Below are 17799 nucleotides of genomic sequence, written 5' to 3'. Positions count from 1 at the left end.
CACAGAATATTTCCTGGGCAAGGTGAGATTTGTTGAATTTTGCCCCCGCTGCTGAAGTAGCAGTGGAGCTGAGTTAGTTGAACTTTTCAGAAGCACCAATGCTTTTCCCATTGTAGTGGTGCTTTCTAAGTCAGCATGTCAGCAACTGTTTTCACCCTCTTTTAGTTATTGGAAGTTATTGGAATAAGAGATCTTTAGAAAGGCCTTTGCTGAAACGCATTGGACCATCAATGAAATCAATTTGGGAGGCATTTGAGGACTTTCCACGCTCTCTCTCTTGCTTGTTTTGGTGTTCCCTCCCCACTTTGGTATGGTAACACTTAACACTGGAACCAGTGCTGGCACTGAGATATATGTACTGAAAAGCAGGGATAAAATAAGCTGTTATCATTTAGAAATGTATCTCTTGATTTTTTTAAAGGTACCATAGTTTAAAATAAGCATCTACATCATGCATTTGAGAACAAATTAAAATTATTTACTTTTCCTTGAATACATGATAATTAATGTTATGTGTTTGTAATTTTAAATAGATTACAAAAGGTGTGCAAGATTGCTGACAAGATTAGCAATGAGCCCACAGTGTACACAGTGTACAAAGCATTAGGAGGCCTGTTATGTAAGTATTTTTATCCTACTTTTTCATAATCTTAGGACTAGCTTGATTTCCCCCCCCCCTTATTTTCTTAGAAGCCAGACATTAACAAGATAGTACAGAAAGTTACAGGTTAGGTCTTTCTCTCCCCCCACCCCCACCTCCTGCACTCTTTCTTTCCTGCATCTCTTTGTTGAATACACTTAACGTTCTGTATCTTCTGTGCTCCTGCTTTATTCCAGTATAATAGGGTTCCAAAATATTTCCTGTTCTAATTATTTGTATAACCCCTCATGTCAGAGATGACAAATATAAATAGAGGGTGTCGTTTGTAGAGTACATGCATTGCTTTGTATGCAGAAGATCTCCGCTGCAGTCCCGAGGATTTCCACTTAAAAAGGACAGGAATTGAAAAGAGCTCTACCTGAGATCTTGAACAGCTATGGCCAATGAGAGTAAATAGTGCTAGGCTATGTGGACTAATGCTTTGCTTCATATCAGTAAACTGATCTGGGCTATGTTGAATGAGCAGTTTGAGGAGATGTTCTTCTTGCACCTCCTTTTAAAGAAAGATATCCCACCCCCTTTGGTTAAGAGGTTGATCTTATTCTCTCTGTTTTAGAAAACTCAGAAAGCTGAACATAGAAACTGATCCTGGGTTCACCGATAAGGTGCAAGGGAACCAGTTGCTGCACTATAGCAGGTGCTGGGGAGAAGCTCTCTCACTATCCCTTACAGGGAGCGGCAGCTCTCTGCCACTGTGGAGCACTGCTAATGAGGCAGCTCCCTCAGAAAGGAGCTGCGAGAACAGCCACTGTAGTTGAACACAATAGTGCTCATGTGGTTGTTCTCTAGCCTCCTGACCTGATTTCTGGATTTACGATGGAGCTGTACGAGACAGTTGCCAGATTAGCACTATACTATGAAAAACAGCACATCTGTTTGGCAGCTGGCAAGAAGTTGCTTCAGGTGGTTGAAGTGTTTTTGCACACTCAATTTTCTGTTTAATTCTTCTTCATGGTTTTCTTCTGCATTCGTTTCAGGACCATGGATAAGTCTACTAATGCAATAGAACAGGCATAGTCACAGCTTCTAAAACAAACAAAACAGTGAGGCTGTTCTCACGTGCAGTCTAACCCAGGCTGTGAAATCCCAACCTGTGTTAGGCTGTGCATGAGAACTTCTGGGATTGGGCCTGATCCTGGCAGTGCAGCCTGTCTAGCCCAGCTTTTTGGCGTGGCTTTTAGTCTGAGTTAGTGGTGGCAGCACACCATTAACCCAAGCTCAGGGAACATGTGTCTCTTCAAGATGCATTCATTCAGAAGAGACACAGAGATGGGTGCCTAGAGTACCCATCTCCTGGGGGAATCCCCCAGTGCACTGTGCTCAGCACACAGTGCATTGTGGGATTCCTGTAGCCCAGGGAACGTTCCGGCCTCCAGAGCTCTGCGCTTCCTGATGCAGCAGCGGATCATCTGGGAACATGGTCTGTGCTCCAAGCAATGTTTAATGGATCATCTGGTGGGGGGTAAGATAAAATTTGCACAGCCTTCCCCCAGCCCATCCTCTCCCCTGCAGGCCCAGTCGTGTGAATGGCCCCAGTGATTAACATTTCATTACAGGTTGTCAACCAAAATTTTAGATCATGATTCTGATGTTTTAGAAAACAATGTGGACATATCTCTTTATATAATTATCTATCTATTTATATAATTCTCTAAGGCAAACCTGTGGCTAATCCCACAGAGTCCGTGAGCAGAAGTGCCGTTGTGATTGGGCAGTGGAGATTCCATATGCAGATAGGGAGGAGGAGCCTTTAGCACCATAGCTATTGGGCAGTTGGGATTCCATATGCAGATAGGGAGGAGGAGCTTGTGAAGGTTAAGGTCAGTTGGAATGCAGCTGTTACTGGTCAGAAGATGTTCTTGATTGTAGATTAGAAGAATCTATCTCTCTATATAAGAACATAACATAAGAACAGCCCTGCTGGATCAGGCACGTCTAGTCCAGCATCTCTTTTCACACAGTGGCCCACCAGACGCCTCTGTGAAACCCACAGGCAAGATGTGAGGGCATGCCCTCTCTCCTGCTGTTGCTTCCCTGCAACTAGTATGGCCCACACCCACCAGACTAGTAGCCATTGATAGACCTGTCCACCATGAATCTGTCTATGCCCCTTTTAAAGCCATCCAAGCTGGTGGCCATCACCACATCCCATGGCAAAGAATTCCATAGATTAATTATGCACTGTGTGAAAAAGTACTTCCTCTTGTTGGTCCTAAATTTCCCGACCTTCAGATTCCTGGGGTGACCCTTGGTTCTAGTGTTGTGAGAGAGGAAGAAAAATTTATCTCTGTCCACCCTCTCCACTCCATGAATAATTTTATACACCTCGATCATGTTTCCCCTTAGTTGCCTCTTTTCCAAGGTAAAGAGCCCCAGATTCTGTAGCCTAGGCTCATAAGGAAGGTTCTCCAGGCCCCTGATCATTTTGGTTGCCCTCTTCTGCACCTTTTCCAGTTCTACTATATCCTTCTTAAGCTATGGTGACCAAAGCTATACGCAGTACTCCAGTTGTGGCCACACCATAGATTTGTATAAGGGCATTATAATATTAGCACTTTTATTTTCAATCCCCTTCCTAATGTTCCCTAGCATGGAATTAGCCTTTTTCACAGCTGCCACGCAATGAGAGGTCACTTTCAATGAGCTGTCCAACACGACCCTAAGATCTCTTTCCTGGTCAGTCACCGACAGCTCAGATTCCATCCGCATATATGTGAAATTGGGGTTTTTTGCCCCAATGTGCATCACTTTACACTTATATTGAACCGCATTTGCCATTTTGTCACCCACTCCCCCAGTTTGGAGAGATCTTTTTGGAGTTTATCACAATCCATTGTGGATTTCAGTACCCTAAATAGCTTAGGGTCATCTGCAAATTTGTCCACTTCACTGGTCATTCCAACTTCTAGATCATTTATGAACAAATTAAAGAGCACTGGTCCCAGTACTGACCCCTGGGGGACCCAACTTCCTACCTACCTCCATTGTGAAAACTGTCCATTTATTCCTCCTCTGTTTCCTGTCCTTCAGCCAGTTACTGATCCACACATGAACCTGTCCCCTTATTCCATGACTGCTAAGTTTACTCAAGAGCCTTTAGTGGGGAACTTTATCAAAGGCTTTTTGGAAGTCCAAGTATACTATATAAATATATATGTGCTATACTATATAAAAGGATAGTTGGCAGGGGTCTGTGAAGTGAGGGGTCATGAGGGAGGAAAGAGTCCCTTCAGGAGAAGGAGGCTGCCACTGTGTGAATTAGATGAGGAAACAAGATGAAGATGATCTGTTAACTCGGGAACAAAGAGAGAGAGGGAAAGGAAAAAAAGAAGGCAAGGGAAGAATTAGGGGAAGAGCAAATGGAGAAGAGAGAAAGCAGGAAGGGTGAGGGATGGGCCTGAGCCTGTCAGCAGCCTGAGGGGAATGAGCAGCCATGGTATCACCTATTGGCAGCAAGGAAGGGCCCAGTCAAACACTGCTGCTGTTTGTGGCTACCGAGGCCATTGGCGGAGGTAGGCAGGCAAGGGATGGGCCTGGTCCTGTCAGCACCCTGAGGGGAACAAGTGGCTGTGGTGGCAACGAGGAAGAGCCTGGTCAACCGCTGCTGCTGCTGTGGAGAGGAGCAGGAGTGGGGCTCGGGTGGGGATGCCTCTGTGGATAGGGGGCTGCAGCTTGGCCAGTAGGCACTAGCAACGCTGCAGCCATCACTAAGAGTGTGCACAATTCAGTCCGGACACAATGTAAAAGACCGCTGGACCGGTTCGGAGGTCCGGCGGTCCAGAGGTTCGGGAGGGCGGGGGCATGTAGCTTTAAGGGGGGGTGGTAGTACTTCCCCCCCCGCCACTCTTCCCCCTCCGGCGCTGGTGCATTTTAAAATCTTCCTGGGGCAGCAGAGTTCCTTCCTGCCACCCCTGCCCCCGTCGTTGTCATCCAAAGCCTTCAAAGGAGTACAGCTAGCGGTGCGAGGAAGGAACTCTGCCGCCCCAGGAAGATTTTAAAATGCACCAGCGCCAGAGGGGGAAGAGCAGCAGGGGGGGGTAAGTACTACCACCACCCCCTTAAAGCTACATGCCCCCCAGTGCCGGACCACGCCTCCGTGGTTCCATGCACATCCCTAGCCATCACCAAGAGGTGTGAGGGGGATGGTGTAAAGGGATGGAGGAGTGACCAAGAGGGATGAGGGAGATGGAAACAACTGGATGGAGGAACAGGAGTGTGGCTCAAGCGAGGGTGGAGAGATCTCTGAGGTGAGGGGGGCTGTGGCTTGGGGTGAGGGGAACAATCAAGTACTAGCGCACAGATGCTCTGAATGGGTTAAGCTAGTTTATAATATTTCTGTTAGTGGTAGGAAATATTTGATAGCATCTAGGGCATACAAAACTTGCATTTCCCCCCTTTAATAATCAAGCCTGTCTGCAGGTTGTAGGGAGCCCTTGGCAAAGTGCCTTACACTCCCTTATTTTGGATAGTCCCCAAGGAAATTGCTCTTGCACCACTACAAAAAGACTACTGAGCACAGAAGTGGTCTTGGGATCAGTAGTGGGTCCTTCTGAGCCCAACAGTGCCAACCCTTGACACTGGCCATGGTGAAATTCATGTAAATCCAGTTTAATTCCAGTGGGACTTCCACACAACTAACTTTCTTTGTATTAAGGCCACAGCAGCCAACATTCTGGCAGCATACAATATTCAGTGAGTGCATGGATGAATGGAAAAGGATGTCAGTGGCAAAGGCAGAAACCTGTGTTTATTTGAAGGCTAGAATACAGCTTGCATCCATCCATACATGAATGTATGCACAAGGCTTTCTTCATATAATCAGGAACCCTGCTTTTTCAGGCTGCTTGGTCCTGTGTGCATATAGTAGTTTAGTTCAGGGTCTGTTCTATTGCAGTGGTGAAGGCTGGGACTGAATCAGCAGCTCCCCACTCCATGCATTCACTGAATGCTGGATACAGTCTGAAAAGTGTTCACATTTTTACATTTTTTCAGTGAACAGCAGACTATAAATAATTTATAATTCCACTGATTGTATCATTGTTTAACATTGTGAAACTTGGTGAACAAAAATATTTTAATTTCTCTTTCAGACATTCCTGCTAAGACAGAACTCTGGTTTGCCGGGAAAGTGCCTTGAAATCTGTACCAAGAAAATAGAGAAGACATCTTGTCCTTTTTTTAATTACAGCATTGATTTGTTACTAGATGCATTTATTTTCATATATGCTGGACATTCCATATTTGTGTGAATGGAACATATTTTATTTGAATTTTAAAATTTGTTGCCTATAGCTCAAATAAGCCAATTTATTTAAATATGTTGTATATAAAGACTACTAATAATATGCAAATTAAATATTATAATTATGTGCAGGGAATTCGTTAGTGTTTGCTGTTCTCTTGTTTCATTGTATGTTCACCATTTTGCTCAGGCTCCTACTTTCATTATTTGCACTAACTTGAAATGCAGAGGTCTCTGTAACTGAAATCTGAATAAGCTCTAAGTGGGAAGTTTTACTTTCAGTGAAAAATATTTTATATTATGAAGCTTTGGTAATATATATATGCCTACACAGTATATATATTATTGCACATCAGAAGAAAATGTTCAGAAATGCACATTGCTTTGGGGAACATTTGTAAAGCAGTTCTGGATTATCAGCAGTTATGTTTGTACTGGCACTTATAATGTAAAATAATGTAAGCATAAAAGACTGGAAGACTGCAATGCAGTTTTGGTGGAATAAAGTGTATAAAGATAAGATTGTTTTCATGTTTTTTATTGAAACTTCAAGATAGTTTGGAGATTATTGATCACTGGCTGATATGATGCAAAGTGTCTCGTTGACACTGTTTGTCATGTCAGGGCTGTGGGGAACTTGTAAGGCACTTCAGAGAATAAGCAGTTGCACAATCAACAGTACCACAATAATGGGAGTCACTAAAGTACTGCTGACTGTGCAACTGCTCATTCTCTGCAGTATTGGGTAATCCATCATTCCCTATGGGGAAGAACTTTTAAAGATGTGTAAACTCCATTAAATCTTTAAAAATCAGCCTTCTGCCCAATTCCTAATTCTGGCAGCTTCCTTGCCCCCACTGGGCACTACCACCCACCCTACTCTGCTCTGGGCCACCCCTTTCCGCCCGACGTGAAGCTGAAACCTCCATTATTCCCTATGGGGAAAATATTAAGCTTCAAAAATTCAACAAAAATCAGCCCTTTGCCCAATTCCTCATAAATGTAGGTGGTAGCTTCCACCCATTGGGTACTACCACTCCCTCTCACTAGTTTTGCCCTGGGGCCGTTTTTTTTTAGATCCAAAACATTTCGGATTCGGATTTTGCAATTTCGAACAAAGAACAAACTTGGGGTGTTTCGGATTGGCTGTTTTCGAACAAAGAACAAAATGGGGGTGTTTTGGATTTGGGCCAAAAACAAAACGGGAAAGACCCACACAACCCTAGTTTCAGGCAGTAGGGATGTGCACAGAATCAGTTCCATGCACTGCAGGGAGGGTGGGGGGGTCATTTTAAGAGGCAGGGAAGGCGCTGCCTGCCTACCAGTCCCTGCCCCTCCACTTTACCAAAAGGCAGGTGCACGGGGCTGCAGCATGCCTGCTTGCAGCCGGGATCAGCATTGCCATGCAAATGGCTGATACACGTGTGCAAGGCACGCACCCTTCATAGGGACATAGGAAGCTGCCATATACTGAGTCAGACCATTGGTCTATCTAGTTCAGTATTGTCTTCACAGACTGGCAGTGACTTCTCCAAGGTTGCAGGCAGGAATCTCTCTCAGCCCTTTCAGTGCTCACAGTTCTGGTCTCCCTTTCATATGCAACCAGGGTGGACCCTCCTTAGCTAAGGGGACAAGTTATGCTTGCTACCACAAGACCAGCTCTCCTCACAAAACCAGCTCTTCCCTGCCCGTTAAAGCTACTCCCCCCCCCCTCAAAACTGGTTCGAGCACTGGTTGCTGGAACTGGTTTGGCACTCCTAGAATGGAGCACTGAATGGTTCTGTGCACATCCCTATCAGGCAGGAGCATCACTAGATAGTTTAGGATCACACTGTATGTAGTGCCATCAAAGATTAGTTAAGTTATTTTGCATTTAAAACGATATAGATATATGATGAATAGATATAGAAAGATGATGAAAGGCATAATCTCATACTGTGCGGGAGGAGGCAATGGTAAACTCCTCCTTTATTCTACCAAAGAGAACCACAGGGCTCTGTGGGCACCAGGAATTGAAATCGACTTGACGGCACACTTTACCTTTTACTGCTTTTCAAAGGTCAAACAATTCTGTGAGGCTCTGTTTAATAATCCTGTTTTAATAAAAGTAAGGTATCTAACCCACCCACCCCCAATAATCTTCTCTTTTTTTGCTTTTTATGTGATTGTTCTGAACTTCTTTTATGAAAAAAATGTTTTCTAAAAACAATGTTGCACCTACATTTTACAAAAGAGACTGCCTAGATTGATTGCTTGGTTACACACTTTATAAAAGGGAATTTTATGATAAGATTTAACAAAAGAACCCAGAACCTCAACTGGACAGAGAGTAGACCTGGTCCTGAAAGGAAGCAATCTTTTCCTTTGCTTGTGTGTTTTGGGAGCACCCAAGTATCCTTTTATAACAACTGAACTGGGTGGTGACAGTTATGAAGCAATCGCTCTTGTGAACAGATTAAATTACTGAATGGACTTGGACTGAATGTTTTCCTTAAGTAAAACACTCAACCCAAAGCCATTCATTTTAAATGAAATTACATCAAGAAGCAGTTTTACTGGATCATTGTTACAAAGTACACATGCAGTAGCTCATTTGGAAGGGCTCCGTCCTCCCTTCTGTCCTAATTTAGTCTACTGGATCTGCTTTTGGCTGCTCTCCATCCTCTCCTTCCCTTCAAATGCTGTACAATAGTGCCTAAAGATGTGAGTTGGAAGCTGCTTGTGCAAATCTGACTTCAGTCAAATCTTGAGGCCAAATCTGACGTTACTTCAAATATATGTGTAAATTCCACACTTGGTATTTCTCATGCATTTTTAACCAAGTGCAGCCAGAGGAGACCCTTATCTGGATTTGCATTACAGTGCAGGAAAAAGGTGTTTTAAAAAACTAGCATCCAGTTCCTGATGTACACCATGCTCCAATTCTAATCTGGACTTAGGGACCCTATACCTGATCTGTTTTTTTTTTTGTTGTTGTTGTTGTTTTAAAGACTTTTGGAAGCCCAAGTATGGATCCAAAAGACACATTTAAAGTAATGCCTAGTTTGGTCCTTACTAGATAGCCTTAGGCAAGGCACTATTGTTCAGCCATAGTCCATCCTCCAATCAAAAGCAAAGGAATACCTCTATTTATTTTAATGTTTCAGTTTATATCCTGCCTTTTGCCAGTGGTCCAAAGGCTAACAAAATAAGTTAAAACACATTACATGTTTATATTTGATAAAAGTACCCTATAAAATATACACTACAGCTCAAAACAAACAAGAAAACCAGTTTTAAAAGTAGCATCAGCTCACTGATTCAGCACATCACATCACAGAGTGTGCCCATCAGTCATCCAAAAATGGCCCTGCAGAATAGATCCATTTTAAAAAGCTGCTTAGAGGCTGGAAGACAGGGCAGGGTGATTGCAAACCCTTTAGAATCAGAAGTTCCAGTCCCTGGGGGCTACCACAGAGAAGGCCTTGCCCATTGTGCATGCCGGATGGGCTTTAGCCAATGACAGCACATGGAGCAAGTCTCCCTTCAAAGATATCATTGGTTGGCAGCAAGTACCAAACAAGCACAAAACTTTGTATTAATACAACCCTATTGTGTAGGTTGGTTGTAAGGATTACAGAGATAATGTAAACAAATAAAAAACATGAAGCACTTTAAATGCTTTACATTTTCTATTAAAGCATTTGTAGTTATTGTTATTTGGGGGCGGGGTCGAAGGCATCCTCCTTTTTATCATTATTTCAAATGTTGTGATGTCAAAATTTATAATTTCTTGATATAGAATATGAACCTTAGTGACTCCTCATGCTCATGTTAAATATATTAAGAGAACGAGCCCTCAGTTATCTTCTGTCTTGGATTTCAACTCAAGCCAAAGAAGATCTCCTCCCCACTGACCCACACACTGACCTGGCTGCTTCTCTAGTGGGCTACTGCTGCTTTAGCAAATACAATGGGGAGGTTTCTGTCTCTTTCCCTCCTCCGCTTTCCTCCCCTGGTGCCTAGAACTGGTGCACTGAGCCAGATGCCAGGGAGAAGGAGTGGAGATTTGGTGGAAGAGAAGGGATTTGGTGACTTGTGAGGGGCTGAGGGGAGATATCAGATACCATTGTGGTCCAGATGATACCATTGGAAGAGTGATAGGGTCTGATTGGTTAAGAATAAGCAAAGCTATTTTACAATTTGAGGCAGAGGATACTGTAGCTCAGTATGTCAAATCCAGTTACGAATAGAATTTGTTCATCCATCACTAGTTGAAAGTTAAGCATCTTTATACTTATTTCTCCAAGACGTGCCGGTTCTAATGCATGACGGAAATCTCGCAAGCGTGGCAGAAATCCCACGAGAGCTCTGGACAGAGCTCTCACACATGCGATTGGCGATGCTGGGCGGTGGAGTCATGCACCTGGCAGGAGGCGATTGGCTGGCCAGCGGACACCAGCCGTTGAGGACACTGCTGCCCTGATTGAGGGACTTGACGCCTGGGAGCGAGGCAGCAAGGCGTTTGGGCAGGTGGTGGAGCTGTGCACGTGGCAGGAGGTCGTTGGCTGGCCGGCTGACTAAGGGAGCTGCCACTGTCGATGGAGGCTTGCTGCTGGCCAGCAGGCGAAGTCCCACCGGTGTGATGAGGTGGCCGGCTGCTGGGTGAAACTGCGCCAGCCTGAAGAGGTGGCCGGTGGGAGGAGGTGGTGGCAAGCTGGCTGGAGGCGGCTGGCAGGCAGGTGGGTGGGAAAGGGGAAGGGACTGGAAAGTGGGTGGGTGGGCAGCGAATGGCTGAGGATTTTTGGAAGTGGTGGGGAGAAGAAGTTGTGATGGCCAGAGAAGAGAAGCCTGGCTGCCAAGGGCAAACAAGCTAGGATGGTGGGGGTGGGAAAGAACTGGGGGTGGGTGTGAACGAACAGGGGTGGGGGAGAACAAAATGGGGCTGAAGGGGGGGGAAGAGTCAGGGAGAAGTCAGGGAGAACTAGGGGCACAGAGGCTCTGTGCTTGGTCAGCTAGTTGGTATGTGAAACAGGCTCTGTAATGAAACCCTGGAGTCCCTGTTTTGCGGAGGGGAGGATATGCACATTTATTTAAAATACTAATTGTCAATTTAAAAGTATATATTAACAAATGGTGGGAGAGTGAAGGCAAGCACACTTGGGGGGGGGAGGAAGGATCCCAATAATGCACTGCATACTCGCATTATTGGAGCTCTGGGGGGTGGGCTGACGCATGGCAGAGCTTCCCTGCACCCTGACCCCCAGAGCTACCAGCAGCAGCCGGTGTTCATCCAGGAGGGCAATCCGCCCACCCAAGGAGTGACAGCTGCTCATCTGCAGGGAGGGTGAGTGTAACCCGCTCTCCCCGCAGACTGCCCTGGAACTCTTTTCACTGGTCAGGAGAAGAGCTCCACTGAATGACATTATGGATGGTTAACCATGGGATACCAAGTTTTATGAATGAATATGTGCAGAGATAAGTCTATTTTGGTTCTTCGAAATGTGTCACTGCTTAGCCTAAGATTAAAATCAAAAAGATTTATTGCTGCCTCACTCTAGAACAGGCCTGCTCAACTTCGGCCCTCCTGCAGATGTTGGCCCACAACTCCCATAATCCCTGGCTATTGGCCAGTGTGGCTGGGGATTCTGGGAATTGTAGTCCAAAAACAGCTGGAGGGCCTAAGTTGAGCAGGCCTGCTCTAGAAGCATGTGTGTCTGCTTCATACGTCAGATCTTTCATATACACAATCACACTGTGACAAGGTTAAAAGGAGATGAGTGTTGGGCTTTCCTGTAAGAAGTTACAGGTATTTCTGTGAATGTGGTTTAAACAAAGAGGTCATTCACACAATCAAAAGCTGTGTTCTACTCAGGTTTGGCAGCTGTGTGTGCTTCCAATTTTTGGTTGTGTGGAAGCAAGGTAAGAGGAAAACCTGGATAGAACTGATTGCGTGGAAGCAAGGTAGGAGGAAAAACTACTCAGGTTTTCCTCCTCCCTTACTTCCACACAGTCACTTCATTGTGTGAATGACCTCAAAGTCATTAAACAGGATAAATAACAAGGCAATATTGGACAAGTCACATTTCTATTGAAATAAGGCAAAAACGCGAAAAGCAATGTGTTCTTTCCAAGAGTGAACAGGGAAGCTTGATATCTGAAGGCACATGCATTTGCCAAGTTTGGGTAGGGTCCTTTAAAGGAGAGGGAGCAGATGTAAGCGTTAAGAATAGCTGGAGCCACTTAAAGGCCTTTTGGAACATTGACACATCCTAACTACTGTAGCAGGCATGTCAACAGCAGCTTTGTGCTACAGGAGGGCCACCACGGCAGCTCCATCAGGTCCAGTGGCAGAGCCAGACTGTGAGCGGCCTGTGCCCGGCTGCCGCCGTCCCACATCTGACGTCAGATGCAGTGGCTAGCCATGCCCCCGCATCAGACATCAGGCACGGGGGGGGGGCGTGGTCTGGCTCCCAAACGGGGCCGCATTCAGGAGTTAGAGCCAGGCCAGCACTGTGTTCACAATGTGGCCAGGAGCAGCTCTTCCCTGCCTTAAAGGCAGGGGAGTGCTGCTTCTGGCCCCACTGCAAATGCAGCGTTGGCTGTCTAACTCTCTAACGGGGCCGCGCGGGCCCATTTGGGAGCTAGATTGGGGCCAGTGCTGCGTTCGCAGCGTGGCCAGGAGTTGCTCTTTCTTCCCTGCCTTAACGGAAGGGAGGAGCCACTCCTGGCCACCCCCACATCTGTCGTCAGACATGGGGGGGTGTCCGGGCTGCGAGGCACAGCCCCTGAGGGGCGGTGGCCCAGGTTATTTGAACCTGTTTGCCCAATGGTGGCTCCACCCCTGATCAGGTCCCTTATGCACACATTTTTGCGCAGTGAAGCCATTGGGCCCTTCTCCTGGCATGATCTCCCAGGCTCCCTGTGGTGTTTTTGGTTAATCCACTCCTTGATTCAAGCTAGCTTTTGAATGGGGCTTTAGTTATTTGCATTCCAGTCCTGGAGTAGAGGCGGGGCTTTCAAACAGCCAGCAGCAAGAGCACTGAAAAGCAGTCTGCACATGCCTCTCAGTACATCATATTTACTTCATTAAACTATTAATATTCCTGATTCCACTCCACTACCTTGTCCTTGCATCCCTTGGATTCTACACTCCCAAAGTCCTCTGTCACAACAGAAGCACATAACTGCCCCCAGCGATGTGTTTCTGCTGTGAAAGAGGACTTTGGGAGCACAGGATAGCACTCCAGGGGAAGTTCTGCTGGCTCCATTGCACAGAAACACACATAAGGGAACTGCACAGGAGGTCCCACCGTATGTGTGAAGCTGCTGTTTACACACACACTTCAGCAGTCAGGACGTTCTATCTGTAAGGCCTACCTACAAACAGAAAATCTAGCAGTAAGACCTACCTACTAGCCTCAAATACTGTAAAGTATTTGAATTTTCCTCAAAGAATGTGTATCTGTCAAAGAACATGAGCAAATATTGACAATAATTGTATTCAGGGGCGTAGCTAGAGAAGAGGAGGCCATGTTAACCCCTCTCCCCGGTGGCACCCGTGATTATAGCAACATCCCTGATTGTATTACTGATACCAGTAATCCTAAAAGGCAATCTTACCCAGACTGAAGGCAAGTTGATTTGTTCACTGTCATAAGGATTTCTTTCCAAACTCAAGAGTCAAGAAAACTGTGAACAAGATCTCAAAAACTTTTTTTCTTGTAGTCCATCAGACCTGATATATAGCTGAGGGGAATCTGGGTTTCAACAGCAACATCTTAGCTCTATTCTTTAAAGAAAAAATTCTCAAAACTATTGTTCACCACAACAATGCAGGTTGCTAGTGATGGAATGCAAATTGGGTTTGGTTGGAATAAAGACATTGCTCAGGTGAGATTCACCAATGAGGAGTCCTTATGGTGGAGATCACCTTATGTAGGAGGAGGGTACTACTGGATGATGTCTGTTCACCAGACAGTGTACTGGAAGCTTTGATGGGGCTGAAATGGTGTCATGCATCTGTTACTGGAACTAGGATATCACTGCATGCTATGAAACATAATGCAGAATTGGGCTCTTAAAAATCTGTAGGATGTGAACCATGTGAAATGAGCTCAAACCAAACAGCCCAGTTTTGTGTACCAGTTCTGACAAACCAGCCACCAGTTGGGTTTATGCCTAGAACTGGGGTCGAACCAGTTTGAACTGGGTCAACCCCGGTTCTAGTGCTTATAAAGGGCAATGTGGTAAGGACTCCCTTTGCAATTTTAAAAGTAGGGTTCCCCTGGTAAAGTGGAATCCTTACCACATTCTAGAATCGGTCGAAATGGGCTGAATCAGTTTGATCCAAACCTAGCCCGATTCAGCTCAACTAGTCCCCCTTTTCGTGGGGGTGGTCCAGTTCGAGCTCAAACTGGTCAAACCAGTTTGCATACCCCTAGATAGCCCCTACCCTGTATGTTGTGACTGAAGTGAACTCTCACCAGGTAATGGTGGACATTCACATGGTAGCCGTTTGAAATGTTTCTCATGGTGGATAGACAACTCGGGAGACATTTTTGGCAGTGGTGGACACAGCATGTGTGCTGGCTTCTAAAACTGGTTGTCCTCATTCTGATTTGTCTTGGATGAAAGGATCCTTGGTTATTTCAATCAGACAATTAGTAAGAAAAATTACAGTGAAAGAGGACAAGTCATCGACCATATTAATGAGAGTAACAAGAACAAGTGGTTGTGGAGCTGACCTCCTTGCCCCCTACAAGTGTACAAATATTAGTTTAACATATGTGATTTCTCTTCACCTAAGAAATACCTGCTTCAAGCTGTTTCTGTTTTAAAACAAATGAATAAATATTACAGCTTTTACCAGCTGTGTTTACCCTAAGATCAAGGTCAACACAATGGGTCTGTAGCACATATAGCAATTTGTATAATATAAGGCATCCATGGAAACTACATCTGATTGGTATTGAACCAACACTTTCCAAGAAATTTACAACCAACACAGGAGTTCGGACCAGAGGTTTTCCCCTTTACCCATAGTCTTTGATGTATACATATACATGTATTATGCACATTTATTTATGTATTTACTAAGTTTATAAGCTGCCCCTCAGTGACAAGATTCTCAGGGAGGAGTACATTTGAAATTCTACTATTTACATGGTTAGTGATGGGATGAGGGAAAGACAGGAAAACTCTTTTTTCCTCCCCCCCCCGCCCATCAGAGCCCTCCCCTTTTCTTATGTGCACAGAAACATCTATATGTGCTCACACACCCAGCAGGAGAAGGGGACTGGACAGAATAGAACTTGTGGGAGTCAGGTTAAAGGGAAGTACACAGCACATTTTGCAAGCTTCACTAGAACCGACCTAGCCTTCCCTCAGATGAACCTGTACTTCATTTGAATGTTGATCTAAGCCCTCCCTGCTCAGCTCATCAGAAGTGTGCATCAATGTCCTTCGGCTGGATTGGAAAATTCTTGCCCCTTGTGATCAAAGACAATGGTGTACAAGCCCACTCGCTGCACCTAGTGTGCCATGCCACTCTGCATATTCATGTGGGGAGGTTGAATGTCCACAAGAAAGTAGCATTAAAACCACATGATTAGTGGAAGTTCTGATGTTCTGCTCCCCATGTGAATATGTGGAGTGGAATGGTATGCCAGGAGTGGGGGGTGGGATGTGTGTGTGTGTGTGTGTGTCCCCTAGTTTTTAATGACATGGTGGGTGGTCTGGAAGATAGTGAGGCTGTTCAGATCAGCCTAAACTGGGTTAGGCTGGTCATAAGAAGTGGCAGGATCCCTGTGGCAGGATCCCTGCAGAGGGCCGCTTCTGTCCGCCTAGCCCCCCAAACCAATTCGGCCGAGGTTCAGGGTGTGAGCACGCCCTTAATCTGGCTTCTGGATACCATGTGTCTCATCAGGCTGAGTTCAGCCCGAGGTGACACTGGGAATCCCCCAATGCAATGCACACATGGCATGGTGCATTGTGGGATATGGGGAGCCGGAACAAAAGGTTCCAGCTAGTGATGTGCAAACCAGTTCAAACTTGAACTGGTTTGAATTCAAACTGGTTTGGCTTGACAGTTCGAATTCAAACCAAACCAGGCATTGGGTTTGACCTGCCAGTTTGAATTGAAAACGAACTGAGCCTGGTTCGATTCGAACCAATTTGAACTGGTTTGAACTGGTTTGAGTCTCCAAATCTGGGTTGGGTGGTAGGCACCCGTGGGTGCCAATATCATCCAAACCCCAAAGTAATCAGACACTCCTATGATTTTTAATGATTTTTGAATTTTTTAATTATTGTCCATTATTCCCTATGTGGAGTACCTAGAGGCAAAAGACTGGGGTGGGTGGTAGGCACCCAGGGGTGCCTTCCATCTACTGAATGCCAAAGCAATCGGAAAACTTCTGTGATAATTAATGATTTTCTAAAGATTTTTTTCAATTTTTGTATACGTCCCATAGGGAGTAATGGGAATTTGAGGATGCCCCATTACCCATCTTTGGGGTGTGCCAGGGCACCCCAAAGTGGGTCGGGGGGCATGCCAGGGCTGGCCTTCACCCCCCCGCACCTCCAAGTTGATAGGATTTATTGTTGATTAATCAAGAATGTTTAAAGAATTAATTTTTGGCCCCATAGACAGGCATTGGCTTCACAGGAAATAACAGAGTGCCTTTTCACCTACTGACCTTAATTGCTTATTGCTCTGAACTCTGAGTTTGGGTCACAGCAATTAAGCTATTAAAGTGAAAGGGAACACAGTGTTCTTTCTGAGTGGAAAGGTTAAGGCAGTGGTTTCCAATGAAGCCAAAAATTAATACTTTAAAAATTCCTGATTAATCAAGAATAAATCCTATGGACTTGGGGGTTCCTTGGGGAGTGGAGGCCAGCCGTGCCATGCCCCCAGACCCACCCTGGGGGTGCCCTGGCACTGCCAAATGTTGTCACGCCCTCGATCTCAGACAGCGAGGAGGAAGAGGAAGCCGTCAACTTTCCAGGCGATGCAGGAGTGTCTGAGGGGCAGAGCCCAGTTGTCAGTGTTCATGAAACAGCTGTGGCTAATGATTCAGAGCAGGCACAACAACCTGAGGCAGCAGAAATCGTGAAGGACCAATCCGAAGAGGAGCTATGCAACCAACCCCCACTGACTCCACAACAGCGGCGTGTCACGAGACGCAGGGCTCAATTGGAGACTATTAGGAGAAGCAAACGCCTCTTGCAGAGGGCTGATAAGCCTTGAATTCCTGCCAGATGGGAGCTCTCGGCTTGCACTATAAATCACGTCACCAGCCTTCTACTCACTGCTGAAAAGCAACATTCGTCAACCTCTGTGTCGACAGCATGCAGCCAAGTCCGGTCAAGACGAACTTCCTGAGCTGTATCCAGTTTCAGCAGCTCCGTTTTGTCTCGTGATCTTCCCTGGCAGTTGGCCAGACCCCGACAATTTGCTTTTCAGCCACATTTGCAGCGGGAGATTGAGAAATGGCAGAGCAACTTCAGAGCCAGGTAGACCTACTAACCGCTGCCGTCACAGCCCTGCAGGCGCAGCTGGGCAACCAAGGAAAAACTGGCAGACGCAAGTGTCCAGTAGCCATGCCTGATAAATTTGATGGGTCTCCTGAAAAATTCCAGACCTTTCTGGCACAATGTGAACTGTTTATGCTCCTTCGAGCCGAGGATTTCCCCAGTGAAAGGCACAGGGTGGGGTTTGTGCTCAGCCTCCTGACTGGAACAGCTGCCAGGTGGGCTACTCCTTTCCTGTGCCAGGGGGCACCCCTCTTGCAAAACTATGCAGCATTCGTAGCTGAGTTTAGGGCTGCCTTTGCAGACCTCTTAAAGCCAGAGACAGCTAACCGAGAGATTCGTCGTCTGACCCAGGGGAAGGATTCTGTAACAACTTATGCTA

The 17799-nt window shown here is 45.8% G+C and overlaps 1 protein-coding gene across 1 annotated transcript in view; it reads left to right on the top strand.

The window, feature by feature from the left end:
* Nucleotides 1–6392, top strand: part of ALKAL1 (ALK and LTK ligand 1) — a 67925-nt gene extending 61533 nt beyond the window's left edge. Inside the window, exon 5 of the mRNA XM_053245950.1 lies at nt 5752–6392. Coding sequence (XP_053101925.1) covers nt 5752–5798 — 47 coding nt within the window. The 3' untranslated portion in view covers nt 5799–6392. The remainder of the gene's footprint in view (nt 1–5751) is intronic.
* The last annotated feature ends 11407 nt before the right edge of the window (nt 6393–17799 follow it).

Source organism: Hemicordylus capensis, chromosome 4, assembly GCF_027244095.1.
Source record: "Hemicordylus capensis ecotype Gifberg chromosome 4, rHemCap1.1.pri, whole genome shotgun sequence".
In the NCBI taxonomy this organism is placed as follows: Eukaryota; Metazoa; Chordata; class Lepidosauria; order Squamata; family Cordylidae; genus Hemicordylus; species Hemicordylus capensis.
The sequence above is the reverse complement of the archived record's forward strand: the minus strand, read 5'-3'. Positions and strand labels throughout refer to the sequence as shown.